General features: G+C 40.8%; 1 protein-coding gene across 1 annotated transcript in view; it reads right to left on the bottom strand.

Moving 5' to 3' along the window:
• DNM3 (dynamin 3) overlaps positions 1-16,234 on the bottom strand; it is a 164,634-nt gene that overhangs the window by 56,984 nt on the left and 91,416 nt on the right. Inside the window, exon 15 of the mRNA XM_063406686.1 lies at positions 3,339-3,448. Coding sequence (XP_063262756.1) covers positions 3,339-3,448 — 110 coding nt within the window. The remainder of the gene's footprint in view (positions 1-3,338; positions 3,449-16,234) is intronic.

Here is a 16,234-nt window from a genome sequence, read left to right as displayed (position 1 = left end):
ACAGCTCAACTTCAGTTACTTGAAGGTGGGCTCAAGTAGACGGACGCAGCCAAAAATGATCCAGGAATCACAGGGCTCTCACCTGAATTTACTTTGTTTTAGTATCTTGTACTCCTAAGGTAAGGAAACTAGAGGAGTCCACTGCAAATGTCTTCCACAGTGACTAAATTAAGTAGATGACCCATTCAAAAACTTTACATTTATTACTTGCTTTGCAGAAAAACAAACCTAACCTCCTTATTTCAGGCAAAGTTTTCCTTTTCCCACCTTTTTTTTTTTTTGTGTTTTGGGTTTTTTTAAAGATTTAATTAGAAAGTAACATGAAAATAATTTACTTATTTCACAACACAGCCTTTTCATAAATGCACAATTATGTTCATTTCATGAGAATTTATCTTCACTGTGAAATCAATCGTCACAGTCTCCATTTACTCTACATTACCAAGTCACATTTGATTCCTGTCAGAGAACTGTTGACTTCTGCAGTAAATCAAAATGACAGATACTGTTAGTTCCCTTCTCCATCTCTCCCCAAGTCTCAGCTAACTCAAGATAGTTTTTCCTTCTCTGCAATGAAATGAGTATTTTCCTGGTAACTGTATTTCAGAGCTGGAAAGGTTTTCATAAATGGAAAAAATGCAGTGCATAATCCAGGAAACTATTGAAATGTACAGTATCAGAAACATATGGCTGGAGCAAATACCTATGCAGTGAGGGGCTGGGAATGAAAAAAAGAACAAGCTCATTAAAATTCTTCTCCTAAAGGGTCTTTGCTTGAAAATTAATTTAATTAAACATTAATAAAGATTTAATTGTCAAGGAAAAAAAATGCTGCCGATTACGGAGGGAGAAAAAGAGATACAGAATAATCTGCATGCTATCATGGAAGCTGGAACAGATGATTTTGCCTTTGTTCTTTAACGATCTACATCTTAAATAGCAAAATGGTTCCATAACCAGAACCCGCAGTGGGCAGACTTCGAAAGCTAATTTCTTTCTCAGTTGCTAAGGTTTTTTTAATTAAAAAAAAGCAACCACTCCACCAGCCCCCAACAAAAAACAAAACAAAACAAACAAAAAACCTCCAAAAACAACAACAACAAAAAAGCCAACCAGAAACTCCGTTAATTTTTTACATGATCTTTGAAAAGTAAGCCATACTCACACATACACACAGCAGAAACCAGTATGCAACAGAATACCACAAAGTAAAATAACGACAAGAATTCTTATTTCAATGTATCTTTATCAATTCCTTCTTTCAGTTTCCTTAAGAATGTGGGATAGGGGACAAAGTCCCGAGCTTCTACCTGAGAAAAAATACTCCTGTTTTTGCTGACACATCTATAAACTCAGGATTCGGTGGAAAGTGATACTAATCTTGTTTTGATCAATTTCTGCCAGGAGGCAGATTTTTAGAAATATCAAAAATCAGCTGTTCTACAGTAACAGAGAAACTGCTGTTTTAATTAGAATGCAATAAATATTTCTTCAGAAACAGCTTGTGCCTCCCTTAAAGCTGCAAGACTGATTCCACGATCTGCCTCTCCCAAGGCAAAGGTATTTTGTGGTCTTGCTGCTGTGCTGTCATGTCTTAACATGCCCATGTGGATGTAAGGATGTTTTTAGAGCAGCTTGCAGAGGCTGTAGGGTCTCCTCAGAGCCCAAAGAGGCAGGGCTATTACAGACACGGCAAACATTTTAGACATCTGATTTTGAAATCCTTGGTGTCTAGTATGGATGAAGATCAAGTGAAAATGTGAATGTCCAGCTATATACCTCCTAAATAAATCCCAGACTTGCCAGTGGAAATGCTTCTCTTGGATTTTCACAGCAGTTCACTGATTAGGATTTATGATGAATGATAATATTCAAAGCCATTAGTCGAACCAATGGAGAAACAATGAGCTAAAATTAATTTCTCATGGAAGTAACCTAATATGTACAGCTGCTATCAAGCCACCAGGACAAAGTTACCTTTCTTGATGGATGTACACACAACTCTGGGATGAGCCACACATAACTACAGCAAGAATCATCAGAATTACATTCATTTCCAGCATCCGAAGATCATTTATGTTTTTAAGAACATGAAAAGCTTTTCAAAGCTTTTTTTCTGTGCTCCAGAAATGCAACTGGTCAGGCGTTTGAAATGTTATTCCCAGCTCGTATGTGTGAGACACGCTTTGAAAGGACATCTCCTGGCAGACCACGTCTCCTTGCAGGCTGGCTGAGGTGTCAGCAGACACAGGCAGAGCCCTCCTGGGCCAGTTCAGACTGAGACTGACACTGTGTGCTCACATTTCTGGGGTCAGCACAAACCCGACAGCCCAGAAATCCTGTGCTTTGCTTCTGCTGGACAGCAGGGAGGGGCCCTCCTTGCTTCTGAAATTCTGGCCACTATTTCTGGCCAATTTGGGAGCAAAGACAGCTGCCTCTGCAGGGAAGCACATCCAGCCCTCATTATCCTGAATATCTGAAGGTAATGCCAAGCTTTGGTGATGTGAGGGAAAAGCAGTATGAAGGAATTTAGGAAAAGAAGGAAACAAGGATATCTATCCATACTACCCCTGCAATTTGATTTACTTACTTGCATGAAAAAACTTACAGAACTTGCCCCTTATCTGCTAAAATGCAATTCCCCTGAGACAGATACAAATGCAAATCTCCTCCTCAGTTAAAAAAAACATTTACACGTCACTTTTATGTCTTTTGTAATATTTAAGAAACTGTTTGTGCACAGTAATCTGAACTGGCCGTGTATCAGGAGTAGCCTCCACAGAGCACCCACCCCACTTAAAACAAAGAAGAGTCTGGGAGGAGAAGTGTGGGGCAAAAACTAAAAAGCTAAGATTTTATTAATTAGAGAAGTAGAGGAATCTAATTTTTCTCCACTCAGCAGTGTTTAAACCCAAACAAACAATCAAATGAGTCCCAAGACTAGTGACAGGCAAGATTTTCCACTGGAGAAAGTGAGAAGCAATGACGCTTTTGTGATTTACACCAGTTGAATCTGGTCACAAGGTACAGAAGTCATGAAAGTTTGGGTAAGCCTAGGTGACTGCCAAACAAAACAAAAATAGGATCAGGAGATGATTATTCAGCCATAAGGAAGGACTGGCTGACTCATCACGGAGCTGTTTCACCCCATGAGTGGCTTGACAGACACCAACCTTTCATCCCATGGTTATGCAACAGCAAAGCAGCAGATAAATCAAGAATGTCAAGACCCTGTGTACTCAACATGGTGGAAACAGCACAACTGCAGTCACAGCTATTAAAATGCTCAGCTAGATAGCATTTGATAGAAGTATCTGCAGAATAGCATATTTTCTTACCTCTGCTCTGTGTTAAACAAAGCAAAGATGTGTTTGCTGGACATGAAGCTCTTTTCAACATCTCGCACTTTCAAGTTGTCCAAAGGCAGCATATACTTCTTCTCTTTTTCCTAGGAAAAAAAATGGATTAAAATAACACTGTGTGAGAAGCCTGATGTCAGCAAGCTCTGTTGAGTTGGTAATGACCTTGGTACATTTGTTATCATAAGGAAATACCCAAATTTAAATGTCTGCTTATCTTTCATAGACCTACCTGCAAGAGAAATGAAACCTCAGTTTCATTTCTGTTTTTCAGTGACCCTTTTAAAACATTTCCTAATTAAAAAAGTTCACCTCAAACACATAAACATCTACATTTGTTATTTTTCATTCCTCTGAATTCTAAAAAGGCAAGGGTCAGACTTAACTAAAATAAAAGTGTCTGATCAAAAAAGAACTCTTCTATGTCTGCACAGCAAGTGAAGTAACTGGTGACAGAAGTTCATCTCTAATTTGTTGCTAATATTAATTATGTAAGCATGGCATTCAATAAACCCACACAGAAACTTTCATTCTGCCAACGAAAAATACAAAACCCATACAAATCAATCAAAATAATACCATTATCAAAGTTTTATATGTACCATGTAGAAACAAAATCAGACTCTAATCTAACCACTTTATTTCTCCAAATAGGAATGAATTACTCTTGCAGTAGCCAACTGCTTTGCAATTTCATCACAACCCTCTCTTGCATTTACAGCACAATCACTGCAATTTCACTTTTCCCAGGTTTCTTCCTTCCTGTCACTTCCAATTCAGGGCTAGCAAGGTAATTTATTGTGTCAGAACAAAAAAACTCCTGAGAATATTGGCTGTTTCCACTGTGTTAAACTTCTTCTAAGTGCTTGCACTGATGGATAAACCGAAGCAAACCTCTCCAGTTTGCCTTGCAAACACACCAGATGTTAAGTAGAAGGATCTAAAGATGAGATGCCATTCTCAAAGCCCTCATTCTGGGCTTGCACATCACTGTAGCACTGCTGACAGAGGTATTAACACAGCACAGTTGAACAGCTTCTAAAAGCCATTAAGGTGCTGTTAAGGCTGGTGCCACTATGGCAGCAATGGTGTTCAGAGAGGCTTTATGCCCTGGAATCCTTCCAGTGGATACTAAATGGGGTTTTCGGGAATTTGGCTACCCATTGACCCTACAGAACCTCAATACATCACCAGAGCTGGAGAGCTTAGATTCCTTTACATCCCTTATCAGCCAGCATGAAGCAAGGCTGAGTGGTCTCTGCCCAGCCACCTCCAGAGCCAGCTCTGAAGCCCAGCACAGCTGCACCTCCCCAAGTGCTCTGGGCTGGGGCATCACCCATGGGGGATGGCTCAAGGAGGAAATATGCATGGGACAGCAGTTTGTTGTATGAGACAGGACAGAAGGACAAACCAAACCAGGACCCAGTCTTCCCAGTCTGTGTTTCCCAGAATACACCAAGCTACCTGCAGTGCACAGAACTGGAAGAGGTCCTGGCTGGGCTGAACATGTGTTCTGTGAGGGCAAATGCAATTCATCTTGGCTGAGCTTCAACAGATTGCAAAACTAACAGTGAAACTATAAAAATACTGTGACATGGCCAACAAAGGCTCACTTTCCTAGACAGCCTCCTAGCAGGTCTCAGGAGAGGAAAAAGCAGATTTCAAAAGCCTGTCTGGAAAAGCACGGTTTCTCTTGTTGAATACAAAGGTTATCAAATTTTGTGTATTACATAAAAAGCATTTGATGGAATTTGAAACTGTCTCTATCTTAACCACCCTAGCAATTGTTCCTCACAAAAGAAGATACACAGGTGTATTCTTCACTCTCTCATTCAACCTCTGCTCACAAAGGAGTCTGTGCCACTCTGTGGCTGTTTATCCCAGTTCAGATCCACATTCTGCTTCCAGGGAATGTGTACGAAGCCTTGGGGCTCTCCCAGCAGGGACTCTACATTGTCACCCACTCACTGCGAATTACCACTGAGACAAATAAAATTAAGCCATGTAAATTCATAATTTATCAATAAAAATGAATAATACTAAACAATACTAAATAAAGATCTTATAAATATTTATGTATACAATTTAGAAGTACCTATCCTCTAATACTGATTAGTATTGATATGATCTGTTTTGCTATTTATGTCCTAACTAGTATAGTAAATAAAAGGATAACAGTGTATTAGCTGCTGCCATGACAAAGAGACCCACTCTTTTAAAATAGTCTAGCATATAATAAACTTTGTATCAAAAGCAAATATTTTCTTTTTCAGCTGAAAGCTGGACTGCAAGGCAATGTAAGATACTTTGTATTCAATTTCAAAAACTTAAGGCAGGTTATATATATAAAAAAATCTTTTGGGCAGAAATATTCCATTTGGGCAGATATATTCCATCATAGCCAAGAAAAAAATTCCAAGATAAATTTAATTTTTTCTTTAAAACTTAACTTTCAGTATTACAAAATAGGCTTTTCATGATTCACTATTCAATTACTGAAAATTTAGGAAGTTTCTGATTAAGTGTTTCTTCTGACAGATACTAACTATTTACTGATAAACCAAGCAACCACAGATGAATAAAAATAGAAACTGATGAAAAAACTATACCAAGAATCTGATTGTCTAAACAAAAATTCCACAAGCAGGAAAGTTATATAAATGTTTGATGCCAAACTGTGAGAAAGTGTTTCTTCTGCAGCCACCAGGAAAAAGGAAATGCCTACTGAAGGCTAAGAAGTGGTTGGTATTTATTTACATGGCCTCCTACCCACATGCTGGGACAGGGCAGTTTCCAAGAAAGGGAAATCACAGGGTGCCTGTGCTTGAGGCAGAGTCACACAGCAGAGATCAGAGTTAAATACTGCTTAATTCCAGGAGAAAGGTGTTACTGTGACATTAACGTGTGGCAGCAAAACTCATCGCAATTTTCTTTTCCCTCCAAAGTGGGGGAAAATACAGAAATGGAGAACGAGCTAATTCAGCAGCAGATGAGCCCAACATTCCAGCCTAAGCTCAATTAGTGTTATGTTATGTAGGGCAGAAAAAGCTCCAGCCAGGACTATTTGTACATGTTTCCCATCCTGAGAAGCTGACAGCATAAGAACCAGGGAATGCATGAAGCCTGGGAGGAATGGGGCTAGGCACACTTCGACGAGTGACTACATGCACATAACTGTGGGTCCAGTTTGTCCCCCTCAGCACTTGTTCTTTTTTATTTATAGATTTTTATTTTTATAAAGAGGCAGAGAACTTAAGCGTGACATGAGGGGAAAAACCAGCACATGCTGATCTCACGTAGAGACTTCGTCTCTCTTTTTCCAGAGCAGAGAAGAAGGAAAAAGTGGGAGGTAGAATGGCCCATTCCTGTCCCTGTGACATGAAAAAAATTCCCCATACTCCACCTTAGAAAAACAAACGAACCTGCTGGCCTGGGGAGGCCTTCCCAGCCTGGAGACGATGTTTCACCACTCGTGGGCATAAGAAGCACTCACATCCTTAATGGACCAATTCTGTTCTCCGACAGGCAAGGGAGCTGCCAGGAACTGACAGCATGATGTAAATATGCCATATTACAACTGCCCCTTCCTTCTGCACTGTTTAAATGTACTAAAAATAAATACTGCTGGAGTCCAAAATGGCACAAGGGATACAAAAAATACAACAGCAGCTCCCCTTCCCCCAGCAGGGTCTCAGCCAGCACTTCCAGGCTAATGAACTCCATTGTATTTTCAGCCAGGGGCAGGGACCGCTTCAAAAAGCGTTCTGTGCTTTTGGAACTTTCACGCTCAGTCAAAACAGTGAAAGAAACCTTGGACACAACGTCAGCAAACTGGACGATAAGAGGAACAGAATTCCTTTGCTTCAAAGAAAAGAGACTGTTAAAAGACTTCAGCTTCTTGCAGTTATCTTTTGCCGCTTCAGGCTGGCTAAGGCGCAGCAGCAGCAGCACAGGCTCTTCTCCACAACAGAACAGGATTAAAGTTTAGACAGCGCAATTCAAGCACACGATGCTCAGGTTCTGAAATGCAGGATTGCGCCAAGCATTGGCCCAACTGCACTTTCAGCTACATCAAGAGAATTGAGCTGATTTGCTTCCCACTTACCAATGCCTTAAAGAACACCAGCTTTGAAATGGAGGGTCATGACACCAGCCAAAACCTGTCTGTGTGGGACTTCAAGTTCAAAGAAATCAAGCTCCCAGCTGGAAGCACAGGCCTCACTAGAAAGGCTGGAACAAAGGCTGGTTTACAGTAGGATTCATTCTCTGTATCAGCTGAGAGCACAAACTCAGGAGTATTTACTGTACACTGAGAGCAAATGTAGATATCCACAAAATGCCTCTGCCATCAGGATGAAGCATTAACAAGTATTAAGCATTGATGAGGCAAAAGAGTGAACTGCTTTAAAATCATAAACTGAGGAAGAACACTTTGAAATAAAGCTAGGGAAGAGCAGATAAAAAACTTAGCATTTTTGCCTCTGGACTAGATTTCCAGACCAACACTGTACTGGTCTCTGGATCTGCTCCTGCATTCATACTTGGGGACAATACTTACCTGACTCACAGGCATTGTGCTCACCTTGCTTCTGTCAGCAGCCACTGATGGCAGGGCATCACTAAATACCCTGCAATCAGGGCTCTGAAACATGTAGGTGAAACAGCCAAGCCAAGCAACTACTTGGCAAAGCAGTTAAGCAGCAGAGGCAGAAAAGAACCCCAAAACAAAGATATTCCATAGCACTGTACTATTTTATATGGCCAGAGCAGTGTCCACATTCTACAGACACAAGAAGCAGTGGCTTGTGAACCTGCTGAGCCAGAGTGATCCTTATTAAAAAAGAAGAAAAATAATAGAAGTGTAAGGAACTGCTGGTGGTCTGTGCCTGTTTACTCCCAAAAAGGAAAGGCTCAGCCTTGTTTACACCTTGGAGCACTGGCTGCCAGAGCCAACAGCCTACTCTGTGGCATTTTATGAAAGTGAAAACTATTAAGATGCTTCATAGAAACCTTTATAGTATTCAAATCAATATCCAAGAGTTTACCATATTCTGACTTTAAATATACCCAAGAGAATTTTCCTGTGTTTCTGTTTCAGTTTATATTTCTCTCTCAGTTGACAAAGCTGCACAACATCTTCACTTGTCTGCTTCACCACACTTATCTTTAAAGCATACTTTCAAAAATGAAGCATGAGATTCTCAGACACTACTGAAAAATTCTGGAGAAAAACAACACAAGTTATTTTATTACAGACTACTTGGCAGTGTGGGATTCAGGCCTGAGCGTGCTCCTGGGTACAGATGTAGAAAACACAACTCTAACATGTCTGTAAATGAAGAAGGAGCTGCTTTACCAGGAAAATAATGCATACCTGAATATTCTAACATTTTTATGAAAAGCACTGCAAAAGAATATTTAGTAAGTTGTAGATGAGAACATGTTTCTTCTATCTATGCACCTCTCCCCTCCAGTCTTCTAGAGTCAACTCCAAATTCAAAATCTCATGACAAAAATGTGACAGTGGCTCAGGCTGATGAGCTAGGCTGTTAGAAGAACAGAGCACATGGCACAGAGCAAAAATACAAAATCTTATATTCCCTCAGTCTTACAAGTCTTTATCTTTTGCCATGGTCAAAATATTGCATTTCTTACATAAATCAAAGCTGAAAATGCCAAACCTAAAACCGTAGCTGAAATAAGATCTCATGATAGAACCAAGCTATTTCAGGTTTCAGTTATTATCTTTCTATATTTTGCATTTGTACTATCTTTTTCAGGCCATTATGCAAACTTCTGGCACTTGCAATTTTTTTCCCAATCTTTTGCTATCTTTTTCCACAACATATTATAAAAAAAAAATAAGAGCCTTGTTATATCTCTGCTGTTTCTTCAGAATTCAGCTATGGAACTACACCTCATGCTAATGGTAAATCAGTCCTTAGTCTGGCTTTATCCTTCATTTTACAGTGTCACTCATTTCTCACAATGTTTTTCTCTTGTAAGAAACAGCATTATATTTCTTTCTGCACTTTTCTTTTGCCCAAATTTCTTTAGGAATAGAAAAAGCAAGAGTTTGCAACTCTGCATTTGAAATACTTCAGCAAGAAATGGTCACTGGTTGTTCCTTGAAAGCAGTTTTCTCTAATGCCACATTGCAAGACTTCCCAGAAGGACATCCCTAAAGGCTGTCTCTACATCCCTATTTCGCAGCACAGGTTTCCAGGGAGCTGAAGCTGCAGTTTGAATTCCTACAGCACACCCCAGAGCAGAATGTTACAACCCGCCTGCTCAGAGCTGGGCAGCCCCAGATTCCTCCTTCTCCTTGCCTGGAAGAGAGGATGGGCACAGAGTCCTTGGGGAGAGCTGTGCTGAGCAGCCAGGCTGGCCTTGCAGTGGAAGCTGACAAAGCTGCTGTGCCTGGCTAATGCCCCCTGCACACCCTTCCCCCATTTCCCACAGTAATGGGGATGGGGGGCTGTCTGGGCATCCCACTGCAGAGTCTGAATGGCTGTATTAAATAAAAAAATAATCTGTAAAAAAGGGAAATCTAGTAATTCCACTGGTACTCCCCTCTGCCTTTACGTAATCAGCGCAATCAAACACAAGGGCAATAGTTTCTGGAATATCTAACAAATTCAATGTTAAGTTTGCTCCTCTCCAAAAGAGGTGTTTATTATCACAAGTGAAGGGCTGGTCTTTCACTGCTCTGTGCTGTCAGTAAAAGGATCAATCTGAGAAAGAGCCTGATGAAGAGGAAATCTCTGTTTAGCTCCTATTAGTCAGGATCTTGAAAGGTCATTTTGAATTTGGGAAATCTTGTCTGGGAAAGAAGCCAGCAATTCCTCTGAACTGAAGTGATGTTGGCATTTAAAACTGAGAGAAAGGCCCGACTGATGAACCAGTGACAGTCTGGAAAAATTCTGCTGGATGCGCCAAGTGGCTGCTCCGAAGGTAGAGGGGGATAAATGTATCCTTTGACCTTTTCATCCCTTGCTACGAAGCTGCTTAGGACAGCTTGTTTTCCTCTGCTGCTGCTCAAGTTTTGTTTTCCACTCCTCACCTCTGCAGACCATCCAACAGCCACAGTGGTTTGTGGGAGCAGCAGGGCAGGATGCAGGGCTTTGGAGCAGCATGTCTGTGCTGGCACAGAGGGACAATGACGCATGAGGGGCTGTGAGATCAGGCTTCTCAGTCGGCAATTTGCATTAACAGTTTTGATTATCACACACATGTGTAGGTTTATAAAAATATTGTGGTTTATATACATATATATGTATGTACACATGTTTTGGTGGTGGGACTAATTTACAGAAAAAACATAATTCTTGAAACCCCTTCTCTTTGAATTGAAGTGCAGCTCAGATTTCAGTTTTGCAAAGGTGATGGTCTGGGTGGATGAACCTCTCAGTTCTAATGACCTTTTGCATTAGGATACTAAGATAATATGAAAAAAGACCCAGTAAGTTGCACTGTATTTTCAGCTTCCTCAATGCCCTTAACTTGACGATAGAAAGAGAATCTTTAATTTATAAGCCTCCTGAAATTTCTTGGTAGGCACTGGAAGAAGATGCGCCTTTGATACAGCACCCTTTTGTCTGCTGGAAAAGTATTTCTAAAACTCCTCTGGCTTTTTATCTATTTCAGTGTCTATAAAGTGAACTCTAGACAAGCTCACACTCAGGAAGCCACCAGAGACCTCTCCTTGAGTACCAGCTGAAGTATCTCCAGAGACCCTACATCCTTTGTGTATGCAGTAAAAAGATCTTTCCTGCAAGATGTAAAATGATAAATATGCAATTACATAATTCTGTAAAAAACATTAAGCAGGATTTTCCTGAGGTGATGCATCTGTCTCTGCAGGACTCCTAAACATGCAACATAATGCACACACACAATTAGCTCATGGCACTTAGGCTGCCCTACTTGCCTGTTATCATTAAAAGCTTTCAGACAGCAATCAATTTCACTGTGGTGGAGATTACTGCAAAATGCATTAAGAAGTTCACGCCTGTGGCAGTGGTCACTGAAAATATTTTGGAAAGCATCCCAGAAGTATAAGACTTTTTCCAGACATCCACAAGAAATTCTGCTGTGACAGAGCTTCTGGTGTCAAGACTTCTCCCCCAGCAGCCCTCTTCTTTAGGTTTTTGGTTTTTTTTTAATAGCAGCACTTTTTGAAGGTATATTTCAGATTTTTTCTTTTTTTCCTTTTTTGTTTAAATCGAGCCAAGATACTTGGGTCATGGAAAACATTAACTTCTGAGACAACTCTCTGAAACTATCTCCTTCCTTGGTCTACATCATATGTATAAATATACTCTAGCTTATCAGTTTCATCAAAGAAAAACTGTTGAATTATAACACAAGTGATAAAATCACCTGACTACCCTATCACAACAACTTATTTGGGTTGGGATTTTTTTAAATAAGTAGTCCTGGGGATGTTCCTATAATAAACAAAGAAAACTGAATACACCACAACCACCAAGCACTATTTCTACTTCATATCAAAAACATTACCTTCAAATGCTAAGTGACATAATGCCATCAAATCTTCAAGGGAAAGCTTTGAGATGTGTCTCAGAATTTGACAAAAGATATCCTAGAATTATTACAGCGATGTGCAGGAAAACCTGCAACCCTGTGTGCTTGGAAATCAATATTAGATTTAAATCTCCTTAGGAATATTCATCAGGAATGTCCCCATGAAGCTGTCCCAGACTGAAGCACTCCTGAAAGCTCAGAGCCAAAGCTGCTCCTCAAACTGACCTTATGTTTTCTCTGTTCTCAAACCCTCCTCAGCCAGAAGGCACCTCTGAACGTCCATCACCTGCCCCAGTAAACACTGGAATGTGAGTGGGGATTGACTCAACTCAAAAAAGGATGACAAACAGGGGCACAGGAATGTGGAAAAAAGGGTCAGTAGAACATCCAAGAAAATACAAATGTTTCCAAAGACCCAGTGTCAAGGTCCTCTGGTTGAACCTGAGGCCATATCCTCTTGTCTGGCTGGTTGTCTGGGAGAGGAGAGTGAGCCCATTTGACTACAGCCTCCTTTCACATAGCTGTAAAGAGCTATGAGCGATCTCTGAGCCTCCTTTTCTGCAGGCTGAGCCACCCCAGATCCCTCAACCTCTCCTCATAGGACTTGTGCTCCTCCACCAGCTTTGCTGCCCCTGTCTGGACCGGCTCCATCAAAGTTACTGCCATCAAAAAAGTGACTGCAAGGTGCCAGGCAGGGCTGGTCTCCTCCTAATCCCTACCACCAGGAGTGTGTGCAGAGGGAAGTGTGTGCAAGAGAGCTGCCAAATATGGTGGTTTTCAATCTGAAGATGCTGCAGATTAAATGCAAATGTCCAAGTGTTGCTCTTTCCTGATAACTGTATGTTGGTTTGTCACTTGTTCCACGAAGGACACTGGACATATTGCATATCATTCTGATTGTGCTGTTCAGCTGTTCCCTTGCAGCATAACACAGAAAGCAGAGGGCCTGTTCCACCATCACCTCAAGAAAAAGTATGCCAGCCCTACAGCACACCTTAAAAACACACACCTGAAACACAGACAAACTGCACTGCCTCGGCCACGTGCTCCCTTTGAACAGCCTGGCAGGTGCTGAGCTCAGGCAGATACCTCAGCAGGAGGTAGAACACTTCAGGAAAGCACACAGCAACACCTCTGGAAGGATGGAGACATACTCAAACTGAAATAACCACGGACTGTTCAAGTGTTGTCACTCCCTTCTGTGTGGTGGCACACCTTGGGTTATTTATTGCCAGATCACCTTTGTCAGCTTCATCCAAGCCCGCTCTTGTGCCCTTGCTGAATCAAAGTGAAGGACAACACCCCTTACACCAAACCCTTAGAGCCTGGCCATCCTTGGCACCCCTGGCAGTTCTCCTGCAGGCCTGGAGCAGGCTGTGCCATGTCCAGGACAGATCATCCAAAGCCACCTTTGCAGCCACCTCCAGCAGAAACAGGCAAACAAACACTCTGCAAGCATGAACTCACAGTGATGCCTTAAGTTTTAGCTTTTATATTTTTCAGATGCTTTTGTGTATAACTTTAAAATTCCACAGCCTGTGAGCTATTCTCCCATTTTATTCAGACAAAACAATTTCTCTCTAGGCTTGAAACTCAGGGACACCTTTTTGTCTCAGGCCCAAGAGATGCAAACAACTGTGAACTGGGGGAGCAAACCTGGAGTAAATTATTTCATTACCTGAAGCTGTAATTGGACAGTTAACCTCTGATATGCAAATAGACCAAACTCATATCTGTCTGAAAAACTGGTGACCATCGTCTATCCTGGGTGCAGCCTCTGCAAGGCTCCTGCACTGCCCAAGGTGTACCCTTTGAAGGCCTTTCAATAAATACCTACTTTATTTTCTAACTCTGTCTAGCCTCTGTTCTAGGTAGCCTCTCCAAGGCATCAACAGCACACCCTCAGTGTGATCAGAAGTGATCATGCTCAGAACTGATCCTCAGTCTGGGATCAGTTTCTCAGTGTCACAGGCTCTGGTTTGTGCTGAGGCCGATCCCCCACTGTCACAGCCAAGCGCTAGGAACAAAGCCGGACTGGCACTGAGCACTGCGAGGGGCACAGGGGGAATGGGGTGGTGAAGCCAGGACACATCTGTGACACTTCTGGCTGCCAGATTCATTCTTAGGAAAGCAGCAACAAACTCTCAGCCAACTGGAGACTCCATCATCATCGCTGCGAGCGACAAGCACGAACAACTGGGCAAGCAGAGTCTCTCTCCAGAGTATCAGCACCTGGGAGGAGGCACTCCCCTTGCTTTTGCATGGGGGATGAGGTCTTCAGTAAATGCCAGATTTAAGAATCTTACAGTCATATTCTTTGGCTAGCCCAAAATAAAAACCTTACTAATAATTCAAAAGTATTTTTAATTGTTTTTCTACTTTTCTCCATATCTCTTCCAATCCAGACTAACGCCAAACCTTGTCTTTTCTTCCAGTGACATTTAAAAATATGTCATTTCTCCTCTGTATAAAATAACATCATCTTTAAAGAATCCCAGCTCTCCCATGACTGGATTCCTGCAATCAACTACTACTCTGATTCATATCTAACACCCTCTTTTATTCCATGCTGTTTGCTTAGGGAGGGAAATACAGATTGAATATACCATTGTGTAGACTGAAAGTTGTGTCTTAAGATGACAAACACCTGCATTTACTTAATCATCTTTGTTAAGATACTGTCAGTTGGCTTCCCCAAGAGCATGATTAGAAAGGAGCTCTTTGCTAAGGAAAAAAAACTCTAACCAATGATCACAATAGCTGTAAGAACTGTCTTCATCATGCTCTAAAAATTTGTAACATTCAGCTTGGATAGCTGTTGTTGGTGAAGTGATATTATGAAAATAAGATTTTTAAAGATTCAATAAACTAGGTGTAACGTTTTGTTTCAGCAGCACGGGCTCCTCATGCTTAACCTCAGCTGTTTCAAAGAATCCACGAAAGGTACAATGGCTTTGAAAGTCTCCAGGAGCCTGAGAACTCCACACAAACAATGGTAATGCACGAGGTGATGACATTATTGCAAACACAGAAGACAACAGAAGAGGTGCATTGAAATCTGAAAGTTGAAACATACCTGCAAAAATGGTGAATTTTTACAGTACACGGATAAAGATGATGAACACCCCTGCCTCTCTGGAAGAACGGGAAACACTTACTGTGCAGCATTTCCTCAACAGTCTGTGTCTTTATCAATGCTGACTCAAAATATTGGAGACTATCAATTCTCTGGCCCTAAACTTGCAGGACACTAACGATTGTAAAGAATCACTGCAGTGTACGTACACCAATTCTACACACACTCAGCATACAGCACTGAATTCCCAGACAGTCAGTCAAAGTTCTGGGCAAGAAACCAAATTCCATGTTGTTTTTTTTCTTTAAACACTATGTCAAAACACCCCTATTACTCGTTACTTGTGCTTTGAAAGACATACTCCATTACTCCTTAATGTCGTTAGCTTTTACAGATACAGCAACCAACAAGGAACTGCTGCTGGAAAAATCTATTACAACTGCTTTCTAACACTGACATTTTCAGTGTTTCCAGGGGAAAGCAGCATGGTCACAACCAAAATCCAAGTGAAAACAAGATAGCTAACTTACAAATATACGTACAAAATCAAATTTCAGTAAGGAATCTAGAGTAATGAAATGATCAAACTCCCAAGTCTATTATTTTTCACAAAGAAGTTGGTTCTACAATGGATTCTGAAAAGTGAATTCATACAACTAAGCCTTACCCGTGTAAACCATCTTAATAGCTGTCAACGAGCTCATTTCACACACAGTTAATTCTGTTATCAGAGATCATCCTTTAATGTGTTCTAAAAGAACATTTTAGACAAACATTTTATTTTCAGGACACTCAAAGATACAAAGCAGGCAGGACAGCTTATTGCAAAGTTGTCCATGCAGCAAAATTTTAAAAATACAGTATATAACAAAGAAAACAATTCAGCTAGTTCCCCTCTGGCCTTCAAAAGCCTCAAAAGTATGGAAATAAAATACTGAAATAAAAAGTTCATTAAAAGTGTTCTGTGTCTGCCCAAGCGCTATTTTAACATCGTATTCAGCAATTTGGTTTTCTGTGATCCATTCTTTGCGTTTACATTATTCAAACTAAATGTATATTTTAAGTATTGTCTCAATTAACTCCTTTTGCTGAAATAACATTCTGTGCTCCTTTGAGGATATTTCCAAGGTTACAAAAACTAGATTGTCTAGCAGTTTAAATTTGTTTTAAATGTCTAATAATACATTATACTGAAATAGCTTGAAATAATGAGCGTTATATACTAATACATTACTGAAATATAATTACTAGT

This window comes from Prinia subflava, chromosome 10 (assembly GCF_021018805.1).
Source record: "Prinia subflava isolate CZ2003 ecotype Zambia chromosome 10, Cam_Psub_1.2, whole genome shotgun sequence".
Classification (NCBI taxonomy): domain Eukaryota; kingdom Metazoa; phylum Chordata; class Aves; order Passeriformes; family Cisticolidae; genus Prinia; species Prinia subflava.
Note: the sequence above shows the minus strand (reverse complement) of the source record. Positions and strands in the feature narration are given on the sequence as shown.